The following is a 17,229-nucleotide window of genomic DNA, read 5'->3' on the forward strand; positions in this document are numbered from 1 at the left end:
AATTCGTCTTGTTTCATTTTGTGCTGACAGCCACATGGACACGGCGAAAGAAAAAAAAAACAAATCAGCTGATTTACCAATACCACCTTTAATAGATTCGCCTTGGATTCTAACCTAATACAGCCTCTAGGTATTACAAAATATGTCCTATTCGCAGAATCTGGGGCAAAGGACTTATATCTATTTGCTTAGCTGCAATCTCGACTAAAACAAAAAAATAAAATTTAAGTTTGTAGAAGCTTTGAAAGAGAAAGCGGAACGCAGCCAGCACTGATAGAAGAAGGCTTTCAGCACTATTTCGAATAATGGAAAATTGGAATGAAGCATCCAAATTCTTTGCACACAATTAGATTTCAAGCATAGTCTTAGTTCTTTGTCATTATGTTTCGCTTGTAAGCTCTTATCGAAGTGTAATCAGTTATGTGCCTGTACAAACTCATTTCTCTCTTATCTAGTTCCGGTTGAAAGCAGAACTCAACTGTGTATCTTTGTATGTAGTCGTACTTACAAATGTTTGGTTATCAGAGTAGATATGGCACATATATAAATTTTAATGAATGAAACCCATTGAACTGATTCAAAAACAATTTTTCCTTTTAAAATTTTCAAGTACATGGCTAGTGCTAGACATTTCTTAAGCACATCATCGATTCTAAAGAATTTCAGGTTAGTTCACATATTTTTAATGAACTAGAAAATAGATTTTTTATGTTTCGAAAAAGTTTCTACTTACATACTCCGTTGGAAAATTATAGCACCACCACATACAATATGTATGTGCATATTTACAAGTTTTAACTATTGTATTTGTTTATTTTTCAATATTAATTTATTTTATTTTTTAGTATTATTTTGTTTTATTGTACTTTTTATTTATTTTCAAATATTTATTTATTTAATTTTTTATATATATTTTTAATATTAATTTATTTTATTTTATAATATTGTATAATATTCAATTACTTTATTTTTCATTTATTTTTAGCATTTTAGCATTAAATTATTATATTTTTTGCTTGTTTTTTTTTTAATTAATTTATTTTACTTTAAATCTATTTTTCAATTTTAATTAATTTAATTTTTCATTTATTTCTCAATATTAATTCATCTTATTTTTTATTAACTTTTTAATGTTAATTAATTTTTTTAATATTAATTTATTTAATTTCTCATTCATTTTTTAATATTAGCTGATTTTATTTTTTATATATTTTCTCAATATTAATTAGTTGTTTTTATTTAGTTCTTAATATTAAATTACGTTGTTGTTGTTGAAGTGGTTGAGTATTTCCACTGAAATAATCCTACTTAATGACCAACACCGTTTTACTACCACTGTCCTCTATGTTTTTTTTGTTTTTGTTCCAAGTCAGATCCATTTAGTGAGGTCCAAGTATAGCAGCAAATTCTTTACCTCGATGTTGAGATCTCATTAATTTGCTGTAAAAAAGGCTTACCGAAGGAGCGGAATCGTGCTCTAGCTAGCCCGGGACATTCACATAAGTAGTGGAAAAGATTTTCCTTCACCCTTTCCGCTTGACGGCTTCTGCAGATGGTATTGAAGGGAGGTTGCGTCTGGCTGCATGATCCCCTACTTTCCAATGACCGGTAAGGGTTGCAGTGATACGTGGAATGTTTGGTCGGGAACATCCTAACAGGTGATTCGTCCTTTGGATTTTGTGACGGTCATGTGTTTTTTATTGCAATACATGTAATTACTTGCTTCCATCTTCTTTCGGCTAAAACATGATAGTGTGAAGCAATGGATGCTTTTATTGTGTTCATTGGGGTGGAGACTGCCACCGCCTTTGTTAGGTCTAGTGACGAACCTTTTCTTACTAGCTCATCCACTATCTCATTACCCCGTATGTGCCTATGACCGGAAACCCCAATCAGATTAATTTCAAGCCAATGACTAAGTAATTCTAGTTCCTCTCTACACTGTAAGACTAGTTTGGATGAAATGGAGTTGGATTCTAAGGCCTTGATAGCTGTTTGATTGTCTGAAAAGATAGCTACTCTTGTAGCAACTTCCTTGTAGAGTTTTAGGGATTTGTATGCTTCTCTGATCGCTAAAAGTTGTGCCTGGGTATAGGTTGAGTGGCTCCGAATGGAATCCAGCTTCTACACCACAGTTCATCTTAGAAACGTATCTTCCAATCACCTCCTCCCTTTGCTCCATTCGGCTCTCGGTGGAAAACGTACCGTAAATACTTTCTTGAAGTTAAGGTCGGGGACTTTATAGTCTGATCTGTTTTTGAGCATTGAGGGTCCCTCTAGGAGGATCTTACTGAGACCGTACGACCTTGTTGTTCAGCTTCCTATGTCCCTGAGTCTCACCGCCCTCCAAGTACTGATTGTTTTTAAATGTCAGTCTAATGGTAATAGATGAGTTAGTACATTGAGCGCTTCAGTAGGACTGGTTCTAAGCGCTCCTATAGTTAAGATACACGCTGTTCTTTGTATCTTTCTCAGCTTGGTTTGGTTGTATTTCTTTTCTGTTGCGGGCCACCAGTCTTGTTTGGAGATCCCATTTTTTACCCGACATTCTCTTATTTGTGTAAAATGCTATATTCGCTTTCTTTATCCTGTACTCTACGTTAGACTTCCAGGTAAGTTTGGAGTCTAAGATATCATAACACCAAAGTATTTTGCCTGTTGGGTTAGCGTAAGACTAACGCCGTTTAGTTTTGGGCGATTAAAGTTTGGTATCATGTTTTTCTTAGTGAATAGCATCAGTTCGCTCGGGTTTACATTTAAACCATAGTCTGTGGCCCAATTGCTGAGTAATACCAGAGCTCCTTCCATAATCTCACTGATCGTCTACGTTCGCCACTACTTTAATTCCCTTTCGGTTGAATTTGGTAAGGATATTGTTGAAACCTCATGAAGAGCTGGTTCAGTGTTTGGTCCCACCAAATACATAGCATAACCTTCGCAGCGTGAATATTCGACCGAGGCGACGACGTAGAAGTATGACCGGGCAGTCCCCATGACATTCTTTTCTGTGGATTGCTGCAATGAATCCATTTTTCATCACCCGTCACGATGCGATGAAGAAAACTCTTCCTTTTTTGCCGCTGGAGCTCTGGTTCACAGGCGAAAAAACGACGTTCAACATCCCTTGTTTTTAACTCATAAGGAACCCAAGTCTCCTGTTTCTTAATCATTCCTAAAGCTTTCAATCACTTTGAAATAGATTTGCGGGTAACTCCTAATACTGAAGCAAGCTCTTCTTGCGTTTGACACGGATCCGCATTAAGCAATGCCTCAAATTCAGCGTCTTCGAAGGTTTTTGGCCTACCTTCTCGCGGACAGTCGTCAACATTAAAATCACCGTCATTGAAGCGACGGAACCAATCTCGGCTCATTGTTTCACTTAAAGCAGCATCTCTATAAATTTTTGTAGCTCTTGGTGCGCTTCAGCCGCCGTTTTTTTCGAATGAAAGAGGAAAATCAACACTTCCCGCAAATTACGATTATTCGACACAAAATCTGAAATTTTCACAAAACCAAAATTATATGATACCAAAACAAAATCAGTAATGTGTCGCAGCAATTTGTTTACCATATGTCTAAGCTTGGCTTACGACATTTAGGTTATGTTAGAATCGGCTAGCACACACGGCTGACGGCATCTATTGACAAACAGCGGGAACTTAGTTGCGCACCTAATATGAATAAATTTTTAAACGAATGAATTTTTAAAAACAATAAAGCCTTTTCATTATTATTTTACTGTGTTTTCATTATTCATTATTAGGGGTACCGTTACATTGTTCTTGGCGAATTCGACAGAATTAGTAATTTGGGTGATGTCAGCGCAGCAAATAAACAAACCTTTGAATTTTAAATTAACCAAATAACAAAAATGAAATGCTGCGTGATGAATTGTGAAAGCTCGAATGATAATGCCTGCAAATATAGTTTTTTCATTGTTTTCTACTTTTTTCGTTTATTCTGCCACTGCTTTTAATTTATTTTGTTTCAGTGCTGACGTCATGACCACGCCGCAATTTTATTATTCTGTTATTCTTGGATTATTTCCAATAGTTTTTTTTTTTCTTTTTTAATTATGTTTATGGGCGAGTACTAATTTTCGCACCTTCTTCCGCAGGCCTACAACTATTGGCTGAATGATATGTACATGGATGTGCGTTTACCGTTGCCAATCAACTCAAATCCCGGCATGGTCATGCCACCCATGCGTTTCACAACGGTGCATGATGTGGCTCGCTTTGCAGCATTCCTATTGAGCGGCATCATGAATCATAAGGAACTAGTCGACAGGTATGGACACACACACCAGTCTATATATGGTTTGGGGAAAAGAAATCTATTATTATGGTTTACTGTTTTATGGTCGATCTTCAGCTCCTGGGCGATGCCGGTTATTTCTATGATTTAATCGACATATTCGAGAGTATCGAGATTTTATTTAACATCAAATATGCCTGAATGGAATCGAGAACCAAATTGCACGTAATTAGCTGTTACAGTATCGGCACTATTCACAATTTCAGCGGCCTGGCTTGCATTTTCGCCTTATCAAAGAAGAACTGTAAAATGTACCGAATTTTATTTTTGTTGACTTCCATTGTTAACACCCTGTAACTCACAACTGAATTGAACAAAAACACTTGAACATTTTTTTTTTGTGTGAAATCTCACCTTACCAACGAGCATCAACCTTAAATTGTTTGATCGATACTTTACGAGATATCGATCACTACAACCATCTATCGAGAAAATGATGGATTTCTTTTTCCCCAAACTATGTAATATACGCACTTAAATACAGCCACAACAAATATTATTTATTTTCCATTACAGTGGCAATCTACCCATCGATCGCGCAGGTTCACGTGAGAAGAATCAACCACTCTGCATGGCACAGTACTATCGCCCATTGGGTTCATGCCGAATACCCGGAATAGAGCGTGACGCACAATATATAGCAGAGCGTGGGGAGAAAAGTGACGAGCATGTCGTTGTCATATGTCGCAACCAAATGTATTGCATCCAACTGAAGACCAAGGATCGTGGCAGAATATCGGAGAATGAGCTCGCTTCAAATATTTTATATGTACTGAGCGATGCGCCATGCTTGCCAACCAAACCGCCACTAGTGGGTCTACTTACCACCCAGGAACGTCAACGTTGGGGCGTAAATCGCAAGCTACTACTCGAGAACGAAGTCAACCAGCACAGCATTCGATTGATTGAGCAGGCGGTGTGCTTGCTATGTCTCGATGAGCCGCTACCAAATACCTTCAACGCCTACACTTTTACTGGTGCGACGCCGACGGGCTATATGGTGGGTGATCGCGATGATACGAATATGCTGCACGAAATGATACATGGAGGTGGTAGTGGTTACAATACGGCCAATCGTTGGTTCGATAAAGCTCTTCAGATAATCATTTGCACCGATGGTACTTGGGGCATTAACTATGAGCATTCCTTCTCGGAGGGTGACGCAGTTATAAATGTCATAGAGAAAGTCTACAAAAATTTAGAGGAGAAGCAATTGGCATGCAATAGTGCGCTGTCACAACCGCCACCTGAGCGAATACCTTGGGTTTTATCACCGCAGTTGGAACAAAGTATTAAAGAAACTGCACTGGCTTTCGATAAGTAAGTGAACTAATCTAGGGCGCATACTAGGATGTTCAATAAGTTTTGCGGTTCATTAGGAGAGGGCAGGCCCTAGATTTTCTTTTGTTTTGTTATGTTGGTATACTCTTTATCTGAAGTGAAGAAGTTTCATTTCGATCAGTTAATTTATTCTTTGTTCGCAAACCATTTAGTATCGACATGTCACAGTAATTTCTACAATGGAAAAAATTAAATATCGTGCAGTGATTGAATTTTTAGAAAAATAGATTGCTGAAAGCTCTAAAGATAACCCACGTCAAGGACGTCCAAAAACAGCAACAGTTCAGAAATCGTAGCAAAAATACAGGATCTCATTCTCTAGGCATCTCATTTTGCAGTGTAAGCAATATTTTGGCTAAAGTATTGGGTTTCAGAAAGCTGTGCGCACAATGGATGCAGCATTCGCTAAAAATGGAACAAAAACACATTCGAGTGCGACTTTCTCCGCAACATTTAGACCGTTTTTGACAGGATTTTGTCCTTACTGTTGACAGTTATGATTTCGAGGTTGTAACAGACTTTGTATATTTAGAATCTCTCTTGCCACTTTGTACTAAGTAAATAACTGAGTAGTAAAGTACTCTCTCAACGAACAAAACTAACATACTACAAGGGTCTCACCATGCCCGTCCTAACGTATGGCGAAAAGCGTGCACGGTGACAATATCTGTTGTGGTGTCCTTGGAATGCTTAAGAACAAGATTCTGCGGAGGATTTTCGGACCTTTGCACGTTAGCGACGGCGAATATTGCAGGCGATGGAACGATGAGCTGTATGAGCTTTACGAGGATATAAACATAGCGCACCGAGTAAAGATCCGGCGGCTTCGTTGGCTGGGTCATATTCGATGTGGTATCAGCTGGAGGTAGCAGATGAAGAGGAAGGCCTCCTATGCGTTGGAAAGATCAAGTGGAGATGGACTTGGCTTCACTTGGTGTGTTCAACTGGCCTCACTTTCGACTGCGTCCGAATTCTTTGACATAAGCCTCATCTAGGTTCCTGGTCACAGTGATATTGCGGGAAACTGTGAGGCGGATGAGCTGGCCCGACAAGGGATATGTGAGGTGATTTCCCCGCGAAGGGAGAGAATTGAGATCGTCCTCACTACCTGCGGACTGCTCCTGGAAAAATGGGCTTGGTGCCAACTCAGCGAGCGTTGAGCAAGTAAACAAACTTGTAAGGTCGCAAAATCCTTCTGGCCACGTGTGGATCGGGAGCACTCGGTTGAGCTTCTGAGGCTGACAAAATATCAGCTCTAGAATCTCACAGGACATTATGCCCGAGGATTGCTGTAAGACTTGGAGTTACCTCGAGTCCTGTTTACGTATGGAGGATGAGGTGGAATCATCTCAGCACCTCTCCTTAGCTGCCCTGCTTTGACGGGGTTAAGATCCAAGCAGCTTGGCTCTTACTTCTTTGCTACGTCTGCTGATATAGCTGGCGTTAACATTGAAAATCTGATGAATTTCATAAGCATCACAAAACAGTTGACGCAAACTCAGCAAAGTCCTCGTTCAAAATCCACACACTCTAAACCCATTCTCCTAACCATCCCACCAGCACCTCTCCCTGCCCTCGCCTTTCATCCCATCGGTTTTCTCTATCACCTCACCTCCTTCATAATGATATCACAAAGGACTAAACCGTTTTTCTTCGTCCAAGTGTGCTCATTCCTTGGGCAACCATTCAAACCTAACCTAACCAACTTGCGCCGATTAGCACGAGGAAGAAACGACTGGCGCGAAGAAGAAGAAAATCCATCAATTAAAGTTCGAATTGTTGGAGCATCCATCATATTCAAAAGATTCGGCCCCTAACGACTTCCATCTGTTTCCACACCTAAAAAAATAAATACTTGGAAAGCGTTTTTCATCAAATGATAAGGTCATAACAGCTGTGGAATCATATTTTGCAGCCCTTCCAGATTCTCACTTCAGGGATGGAATTCACAAATTGGAATCTCGTTGGAACATAGCTATTGATATTCACGGAGACTATATCAGGGAGATTATACTTCAAACCATAAAATTGTGTTTTTCTTATTGAACCGCAAAACTTGTTGAACAACCTAGTACATGCATGCATAAATGTGTAGAAAAAAAAAGTGAATAAAGATGTATTTAACCACCTTCGATATTTGAATTTTCAGAGCGATTGGGGACTTAGATTTGTATGTGTATCGCTACAAAGGTTATGGAAAAAATTTTATTAAAAAATGCAAATGCAGTCCTGATGCCTTCTTACAACTCATCCTGCAGTTAGCCTACTTTAAGTAAGTGTGAAATGTTCAGCAGTTATGTTTCTCTGACATGTTTATTTTTTATTATAAATTTTGCAATGTTGCTTAAACCAGATTGTACGGTCATTTGGTAGCCACATACGAGAGTGCTTCCACGAGGCGCTTCTTGCTGGTAAGCTCAAACCAACAATATTAATACAGCGTGGCGCAAAATTAAACACCCTGTTGGAATATTTACAAATTTTACAAATGGCGTCGTACGTCAAACATATTTGACACTTGTGAATTAGACACCTGTAATCTAGGAACAAAAAAACAATGAAGCGCGCAAAGGCCGAAATAAAGATTTCCAACTAAAAACTAAATTTAATTTTTCTTATTTAGCGAAAAATTTATTCAAGAACAAAATTGGTTGATTTGTTTTGCGCCACCTTACATAATATGACTCAATGCTTCCACTTAGCCACTTTTTTATTTAAAAATTCATATCTCGTTTTTTATCTCAGGGTCGTGTCGATTGCATTCGAGCTTCGCACAAAGAGGCTCTCGATTGGGTTACAGCCATGTGCCAAGGTGAGGGCGCAAATGTGCCCTTGGAAAGTGAAGGCGAGGACGATGATGAACGCAAAGTAAAATTCAGCATTTATGATGTAAGTCTGCGTGAACAAACCCCCCAAAGATATGCGCCTAATATTTTTTTGTTTATTTTGTTTTGAGTAGAAAAATAAGCTCAGAGAACTTTTCCGTATCGCCTGCAATCGCCAAACTGAAATTATGATTCAAAATATACTGGGTCATGGCATCGATATACCGTTGTTGGGCTTGCGCGAATCCAGTAAAGTATTCAACAACGGTCAGGTGCACGAGCTCTTCAACCATGAAACATTCAAAACTGCCAATATTTTTCTGCTGAGTACAAGTCAGGTATGTGGGCATAAAGCCTTCCTCCAGGTCAGAGTTAATCCTTGCCAATTTTTGAATTATTCATTTTTTTATTCACACAAAAGAACGCACACAAAGAGAGAAGTTGAGTAGGGAAAATGTGACAAAGAATTAATTTAACCAGTTTTCGTCTATGTAAATTTGGTTAAAATTGCATAAGAAAACAAAAAAATTTCACTTATGTATCTTATAGATAAAATAGAATAGCACAGAGCACTACATGCACACAAGGGTTGCCTTTTATATTTTGCGCCCTATATTGAAAACACATCAAAATAATAATAAAAATGGCTTCATTATTTTTCGCAATATTCTCCTTGAGAGTCTCAGAAATGGATACCCCCAAAACGAGCTGTTTAAAGGCATCAACGGCTTCTGTATGCGTTTAAAAGCGTTGATTTATGTGCCAAATCAGCGCTGCAAGGTGGATGATCCACTAATTCGATCTTTTGAGTACTCGCGATGGTCTAGATAAAGGATGATTCGCCTTCGGGGGTTGGTTTTTCTTAATAATCCGAAAACTTCTGGCAAACAAATGGTTGACTGTTTCAAAATTCTCTAGTCGTACAGTTGAGACATATCCAGATTTTCCAAAGGAACAGACGTCCATTTGCTTTGACCTGCAAAAACTTTTGCTGGGTTAAGCTCTTCTTGGAACTCCAATACTGTCGATTCACAAAGGTCACGTTGAAATTCATTGTACCAGCATTTCACAGTGGCTAAGTGTGGTGCTTCAACGCCCAAACTCAAAGTAAGTCGATTAATGCACTCTTGAATCGATAATCCACGTCGAAAATCGTAATAATTCCTCGCTCGAAAATTTTCACGAGTTAATTCCGTCTTTTGTGAGAAATGAATTTGTCAAGTCCCTGAAAAACGAACAAATAAAACTCATAAGTGAAAATTGTATATATAAGCTGATATTAAAAAAGACCACACTTTTCGATAAAAATAATGATTTACAGGGTGCAAAATATAAAAGGCAAAACTGATATATAACAAAAATCTTCAATAGAGTTGAGGGGAAGATTAATTCCATTTCAATGGTTTTCACAGAGATTTCTTATTATTTTTCAGGAAGGTTCAAGGTTCAATATTTTCCACCTTGCCAATTGGAATCGAGCATGCCACTCGCAAATTAGTAGTTTCTCAGAACTAAGATGGTGTGGGGGTTATTTTTGGCACCTTGGGGTAGCTTGATCTCAGTATCTGAAGCATCCTCTTCTCAGTTGTCTTTCTGTCGTGAGACTAAAGTTCATACGCTGTGATTCTTATTGGGCCATCGTAGCGCTGTGATCCTCCCTTAGTTTTTTTTTTTTTGCTGCTGGAAAGTCCATTTCAGCCAACGTTGAGCGCTACAGAGGTGCTCTACACGATTTCTTGTAACCGAAAATTGAAGACATGGACTTGAAAGATCGTAGGGCAGGATGGCGCACCATGGCACACAGCCCATGCCACCATCGGTATTTTGGCGTTCAACAATCGTCTTACCAGCCGTTTCAGCGATGTCAATTAGCCACCTCGAGCTGTGATTTGATGCCGTTAGTCTTTTTTGTTTTTTGGGGGTGCCGTAATGGATCGATGTTATGCGAGCAAACCATTAACGATTCAGATCCTTAAGATGAATATCGAGCAAGCCATTCGTGAGATAGAGCCAGAAAACGTCATCAAGGCTTTGGAAAACTGGCTTAAAGAATGCGCTATTGCGAAACCAACCGAGGCAGCCACATGAATGAAGTCGTTTGCCGTAGCGAGTAGTACATTTGAACTACATGCGTATTCGTACAAGTAAATTCGAATTCTATGCAACTCGCATTTTCGATTATTATTGGGCCCATTGACGTTTAGAATTAAACGTGCGTAAAACATAGAGCGAAACTTGTAATAAAATAAATAGATTAATAGAATAGATGGACTTACATTCTAATTTGAACAGTCTGGATTTTTACGTAGCGGGTCCCAAACCCAGCGCACAACCAGATTTCCTGGGTTGATTCACCTTCTCGTTTTAGCTCGCTCTCAAACTGTTGTTCGAGAGCTACCCAGAGGATATTTGGACGAAGCGCGGAAGTTGTGAACTACTTGGACCGTATTCAGAAGAACCGTCCTGACCACTCATTTCCCACTTGCGTGGACTTCTGCACACGGAACCATTCTTCATGATATTATCTAGGAAGCAGCTTTTAACCGATGTTAATCATCGATAAAAGTGTCAGCCTTGACATCCAACAAAGTATCTTTCTTGCCAACAAGTGCTACTTTGAACTAAGTAGGCAATTGAGTAGTAAAGTCCTCTCTTAACGAACAAAACTAACACTTTATAAAACTCTCATTGTGCCTGTCCTATCGTATGGCGCAGAAGCTTGGACGATGGCAACATGCAAGAGGCGTCTCTTAGAGTGTTTGAGAGAAAAGTTCTGCGCAAGATTTTTGAATCTCCGCACGTTGGCGACGAGGAGTGTCGTAGGCTATGAGCATAGCACAGCCAATGAGCTGGCATAGCACAGCCAATAAAGATCCAGCGGCTTCGTTGGCTGGGTCATGTCGTCCGAATGGATAGGAACGCTTCGATACTGAAAGTATTCGATGCGATACCAGATAGTGGTAGCAAAGGAGAAGGAAGGCCTCCTCTTCTTTGGAAAATCAAGTGGAGAAAGACTTGGCTTTGAAAAAGAAACGACTAGCGCAATTTCTTAAGCTCGGCTAAAATCGCTCAAGAAAGGGGAAGGAAAGACATACATTCTGCATGCTTTCTTGGCTGAAATCCAAAACTCTCTCTCATGCTTTTAGATTGTGAAAATCGCTGTATCAAGTCAAAGAGACAATAAATTGATAAAAAAACGCTTTGCTCGAAAAAGCCTTGTCGCTTTTATAACTTTGAAACGTACCTTGTACTTCTGTTTTTGGTAAATTTAGAATAGGTTTTAAAAATATTTGCAATTTTACATAAATATATCGGGTGTTTTTTTTTTAGCTGCATGACAATGGCGGCATCATCGGTCCTTACTTCTTTCGAAATAAGTAAGGAGCTGCTGTTACGGTGAATAGCGAGCGCTATCGAGTCATACTGACTGAATTTTTGTTTCCAAAAATTATTCAACTAAACATCGTCGACATTTGGTTCCAACAAGACGGCGTAATTGTCATAAAGCGCGCTCAACAAGCGATTTAATGCAATATTTAAGCCACCATTCAGGCCATACGGCCAGATTTATTGGAAAAGTAGTCAAAAATTGGACTGATCGAATGGATATCACATTTAAAAAATAAATGCCATGAAATTATCTACGAGGTTATAAATAATATAATAAAAAAAGATTTTGCCCTATCATTTTAATTTCTCAAGTTTAAAAAAAGAACACCCGATGTATGCTAATAATATTGCTGGGAAGACTCTTTGGGAGCGTTCTTATTCTAAAATCTTTCTGTTTGTTTAACAGGCTCGTTTGAATTTTGTAGTTATTCTAATGTATCCATTTAAATTATTTTCACAATTTTTGTTTTTTGTTTAAACGCATGCAAGTGAAATCACTAAAAATAGCTCAAATACTTGCTACAACAATATTCACATGCACTTCTTGTTTTTGTTATAATTACAAGTGCACAGTTTTTTGTGCGTTCCTACACTTTGGTATTTCAGTATTACACCCAAGGACACTTAAATCTAGCACACCTACGCACATACATATTGCACATATGTGTATGTATATGTATATCTCTTGCACCGCACCGAACAGCACTTCATTGCACCGTAGGCTCACTCTGCACCGTCAAATAATGCTAATGCACCACGCGCACTCGAGCTTAGCGAAGCACTCACTCACTGTACGAATTGGCGTACACGCATACCTACGCACCTATGATGTGTGCGGCAAATGTGGGAGTAGTTGTATGTAAGTTTTTGTATGCAACTGTTTTACCACTATAGAAAGTCAAATGTGCCATATATCCACAAATGTACTTATTTGCCTACATACAGACATACACATAAATTCACCAGTGTGTTTTTCGCAATAATTCTTAGGTGGCCACTAAGTCGGATGCTTTCATGGGCTATGGCCCAGTAACGCCACGCGGCTATGGATGCTCCTATAATCCGCACGTAGATGAAATTATCTTTTGCATATCCGCTTTCTACAGCTGCGAGGATACGAACACAACGCGCTTTGCCAAATCGCTGAAAGAGTCGCTGGACATGATGAAGGATCTAATGAAAGATGAATCAGTGCAGAATGACTGAAGAAGTGAAGAAATGTAGAAAACGCGAAGCACTGTGCTAACAACACAATGCGGCAACATACATACATATGTATTAGTGAGTGTTAATAGTGACAAAAGTGCAGCAACCGCAAATAAGATGCGGTCAGCAAACAATACAACAAACATATCAGCATACGTACCTTAACGTTGTAGTAAACGTCGTTGAATTTAGTTAAATGTATTATACGTATATACAATGTATTATATACATACATACCCACATATATTCAAAAACATACTTATAGATATCCATATTTAGTATGCATACATACTTATATACATCTGTATGTACTAGAGAAATTTATAAAACTGTTGAAAGTCTTCTTGTTGATTAAAACCAAATATTGTAGGCAAGAGAAAAAACGAAAATAGTCCAATACACAAACAAAAGCTATTAACTTAAGAGAACGAAAAGCAAACGATTGCCTTCGAAAAAATTGTAATGCAATAAAGTCATGAAGAAAAAAATCAAGCGTGCGATAAGTAACAAGAAAATATGTATAAACCTGTATGTATAAAAATATGGTATTCAACCTAGAGAATTATTAAACTGGCGACACTTGCTATTGGGTAAGAAATGCCACAGTGTTCCTACTTTTTGGACGTATTTTTCCCCCTAAGCCTCCTAAGCAATTTACACTCAACACTTCGAGGAAGAAAGTAGCAGAACTCAAACTATCCTTACAGCAACATAGCGCCGAGAAGTTGATAGTTCCTTATTTGGGTTTCAAGAAGACAGTAAAGTAGTTTAATTTATGCTAAAGAAGAGCTAAGAGGTGCTTCAGCTGGAAACCGTAAACACTGAAAGGAGATGTGAAGAAAATACTTCAGTATGCCAGAGGTGATAATGTACAACAATAGAACGAAATGGGGTGTGTTATATTGAAGATGAGATCCGTGCACGGTAAAAAACCAAATTGTGAGGGGAACTTTGGCTGCCACGTAATGGGAATGATTCGCCAGCTGAATTCTGCACCTTCATTTTACACATATTCATCTCACTCATCCAATCAGTCGTTGTTCAATGAAGCAACATGAGCCAAGGCTGTGTTTTTCGTATATCACTAATACATTCTTAGTTTTTTGGTAAACAAACCGATTCTTAACACCTACTACGTCAGCACATCAGCTGATTCTGTCAAATTCGCTGAAAGCCAACTAACGGTATGACGCCAGAATTTGACAGAATCACAGGGAATCTGTTTCCAAAAAATATTAAATTGTGTTGGTGATATTCGAAAAAATCAACCAATGAGAGTTCGTTACCGTCAGAATAGCGACTGATTGGACGAGTATGTGAATGCATGCAGAATACGGCTGCCGAATCTCCTAAATGACGTGACAGCTAAAGTTCCCCTCACAATTTTTTTTTTACCATAGTTAAAGAGTAATCCTTGTAAATCGATTATCCTTGGTGTGAAATGAGTGAACAGAAACCAACGGCCCTGTGACGTGGCAGCCAAAGTTCTCCTTATAATTTTGTTTCTCACAATAGCTAATGGCCAAGCTTGATAAATCTGTCATACTTGGATCTGTACCATCTATTCAAGGGCTCGGGCAACAAGAAGATGTTTTTTATAGTAAGCCTTAAAAGAACTTTATGTATGTATCGTGATGCTGCAGATAATTCTTGAATAACCTGTGAATTGAACTGTTTGACACTTTTTAATCGGTAGCGAGCATTCATGTTTGCAAGTACCTAGCGAGTAACGCCAGATTATGAGGTTATCTATAACTCAAAATGTTAGTAAATAATTATGAAACTGCACGGTGGCAACACCGACTCTGTATCAAGATGCAAAATATATTGAATCATTCTGAGCCCAAAAGTGTAATAAGTTCGTCTACCAACTAACAGAAAACACATAATATTAGACCCATTGTAGGCGCCAGAAACTTGGTTGGTGACAACATCAGTTGAAGCAGCCCTTAGACTATTTTATGAAAACTTGCGTATTATCGCGCACCGAAGAGGATCATATCGTCCGCTGACAAATGTCAAATGTCGAGTTTCCCCTTTTTTTTTAATTTTGCTCAAATTAAAGCTTGGAATTTTTCCTTCAAAATGATATCTAACTATTTAAGGCGAAAAAAATGCATGACCGAATTTTGATCCTGCGCGCACTCTTCCGCTACAGCGCGGTGCAATCGATCAATCAACACTATGCAACAGCCGTTTTGGGGGCGTGATAATTCCAACGCTGGATGCAAAACTTAGAGGCATATAGTACAACCTCAAAATCGTTTGCATTCTTTGGGCAAATTTCTTTGCTATGCTCATTTTAAACTTACAATTTACATAAGTGTTTTTAGAATAAATGAGAAAAGGATTAAAATGCATTTCGCAGAGAAATATATTGTAAAGGTATATAGTAAAATTTTACAAGGAATAATTTTGTAGAACATTTTAACCCATTGGCTCTCTCACGAAAGGGTAATTTTTATCCCTTTTTTAGACAGTCGAATAAAATGGCGTATTGAATTTCGCTAGAGGGTGTAAATGTACTAGAAAATTATTTGCCATAAAATTTTACCAGGGGTCACCTCAGACAAAATCTTTGTAGAAAGATATCTGTAAAAGTTATCTGTAAAAGTTATCTCCTGAAAAAGCTCCTTATAAAAAAACATTTGTAGTTCATAAGTCCCTCCATCTGTGGAACTTCAACAAGACGCACGCCACAAATAGGAGGAGGAGCTCGATCAAGCACCTAACAGAAGTTATTTATTTATTTATCTGCAAGTCCACAGTTGGAATCCTTCCGCCACCAGAAAAATACACTCAAATTGTTGCACAGTGAAATAAATAAATTTACAAGACTTTTCTTCTAGTCACTGTACGTTGAATATAATTGAGTATAAAAATATAGTTAAAATTAAAAATAACACAGGCCTGCGAAATTTAACTTTTTTCAGTTTCTAGAATGGCTGTACTTGTTTCTTGTAGTTTTTTATGCGCTGAAAACGAATCTGACCTTCAAAATGCTCCATCATGTCAGGATTTTTGGTAAATGAAGCCTAAAAGGTCAAAAAATGGCCATTTTAGCCATTTTTGATCATTTTTTTGGGATAGAAAATTTTTTTTTTCAATTTTCGACGAAAAGGTCGCATAGTACAACTCTTTAGCTTTAAAACCCATTTTTTTAAATTATTGTACGATTTTTTAAAAAAAAGTTATGACATTTTGAAATTAACAGTTTCAGTTACGCCAATAGACGTTATACCCAACGTTTCTATCCCAAAAAAAATTATCAAAAATGGCTAAAATGGCCATTTTTTGACCTTTTAGGCTTCATTTACCAAAAATCCTGACATGATGGAGCATTTTGAAGGTCAGATTCGTTTTCAGCGCATAAAAAACTACAAGAAACAAGTACAGCCATTCTAGAAACTCACCCTCGCAGGACTGTGTAATTCCTTGCAATAATTTACCTACAATACATACAGACATAAGTTTTCTGCTGCTCTTCGACGGCCACAAATGAGAGAGTTGAACATAAAATTGCCGTTTTCAAAACAGTCTATTCCTTCGCTTACGAGCTGCAAAAAAAAAGGAAAACTAAAAAAATCTAAGTTCTAGTTAAGTAATCTAGTTCGTCCACAGGTATTAAAAAACGATTTTTCCTCCTTTTCCCCGAGAGCTCAATGCCACACTTTAATGGATAAAACCTAACCTAACCGAACTTACATAAATATTTTGTAACTGCAATTACTATAAAACACTTGTTTGTTGTGTATGTAAAATAATTCAACTTTGCTCTCTGCTTCTTCTTCTTCTTAATTGGCGCTATAACCGCTTACGCGATTTTGGCCGAGCTTAACAAAGCGCACCAGTCGTTTCTTTCTCGTGCTAACCGGCGCCAATTGGACACACCAAGTGAAGCCAAGTCCTTCTCCACCTGATCTTTCCAACGCAGAGGAGGCCGCCCTCTTCCTCTGCTACCACCAGCTGGTACCGCATCGAATACTTTCAAAGCCGGAGCGTTTGTATCCATTCGGACGACATGACCCAGCCAACGTAGCCGCTGGATCTTTATTCGCTGCGCTATGTCTATGTCGTCGTAAAGCTCATACAGCTCATCGTTCCATCGTCTGCTATATTCGCCGTTGCCAACGTGCAAAGGTCCAAAAAT

The 17,229-nt window shown here is 38.3% G+C and overlaps 1 protein-coding gene across 1 annotated transcript in view; it reads left to right on the forward strand.

Moving 5' to 3' along the window:
- LOC129235849 (choline O-acetyltransferase) overlaps window positions 1-14,233 on the forward strand; it is a 42,643-nt gene extending 28,410 nt beyond the window's left edge. Inside the window, exons 3-9 of the mRNA XM_054869900.1 lie at window positions 4,118-4,290; window positions 4,834-5,637; window positions 7,808-7,930; window positions 8,012-8,069; window positions 8,404-8,547; window positions 8,618-8,821; window positions 12,864-14,233. Of these exons, the coding sequence (XP_054725875.1) occupies window positions 4,118-4,290; window positions 4,834-5,637; window positions 7,808-7,930; window positions 8,012-8,069; window positions 8,404-8,547; window positions 8,618-8,821; window positions 12,864-13,079 (1,722 nt within the window). The 3' untranslated portion in view covers window positions 13,080-14,233. The remainder of the gene's footprint in view (window positions 1-4,117; window positions 4,291-4,833; window positions 5,638-7,807; window positions 7,931-8,011; window positions 8,070-8,403; window positions 8,548-8,617; window positions 8,822-12,863) is intronic.
- Window positions 14,234-17,229: the final 2,996 nt, after the last annotated feature.

The sequence above is a fragment of the Anastrepha obliqua genome, chromosome 1 (genome assembly GCF_027943255.1).
Source record: "Anastrepha obliqua isolate idAnaObli1 chromosome 1, idAnaObli1_1.0, whole genome shotgun sequence".
In the NCBI taxonomy this organism is placed as follows: domain Eukaryota; kingdom Metazoa; phylum Arthropoda; class Insecta; order Diptera; family Tephritidae; genus Anastrepha; species Anastrepha obliqua.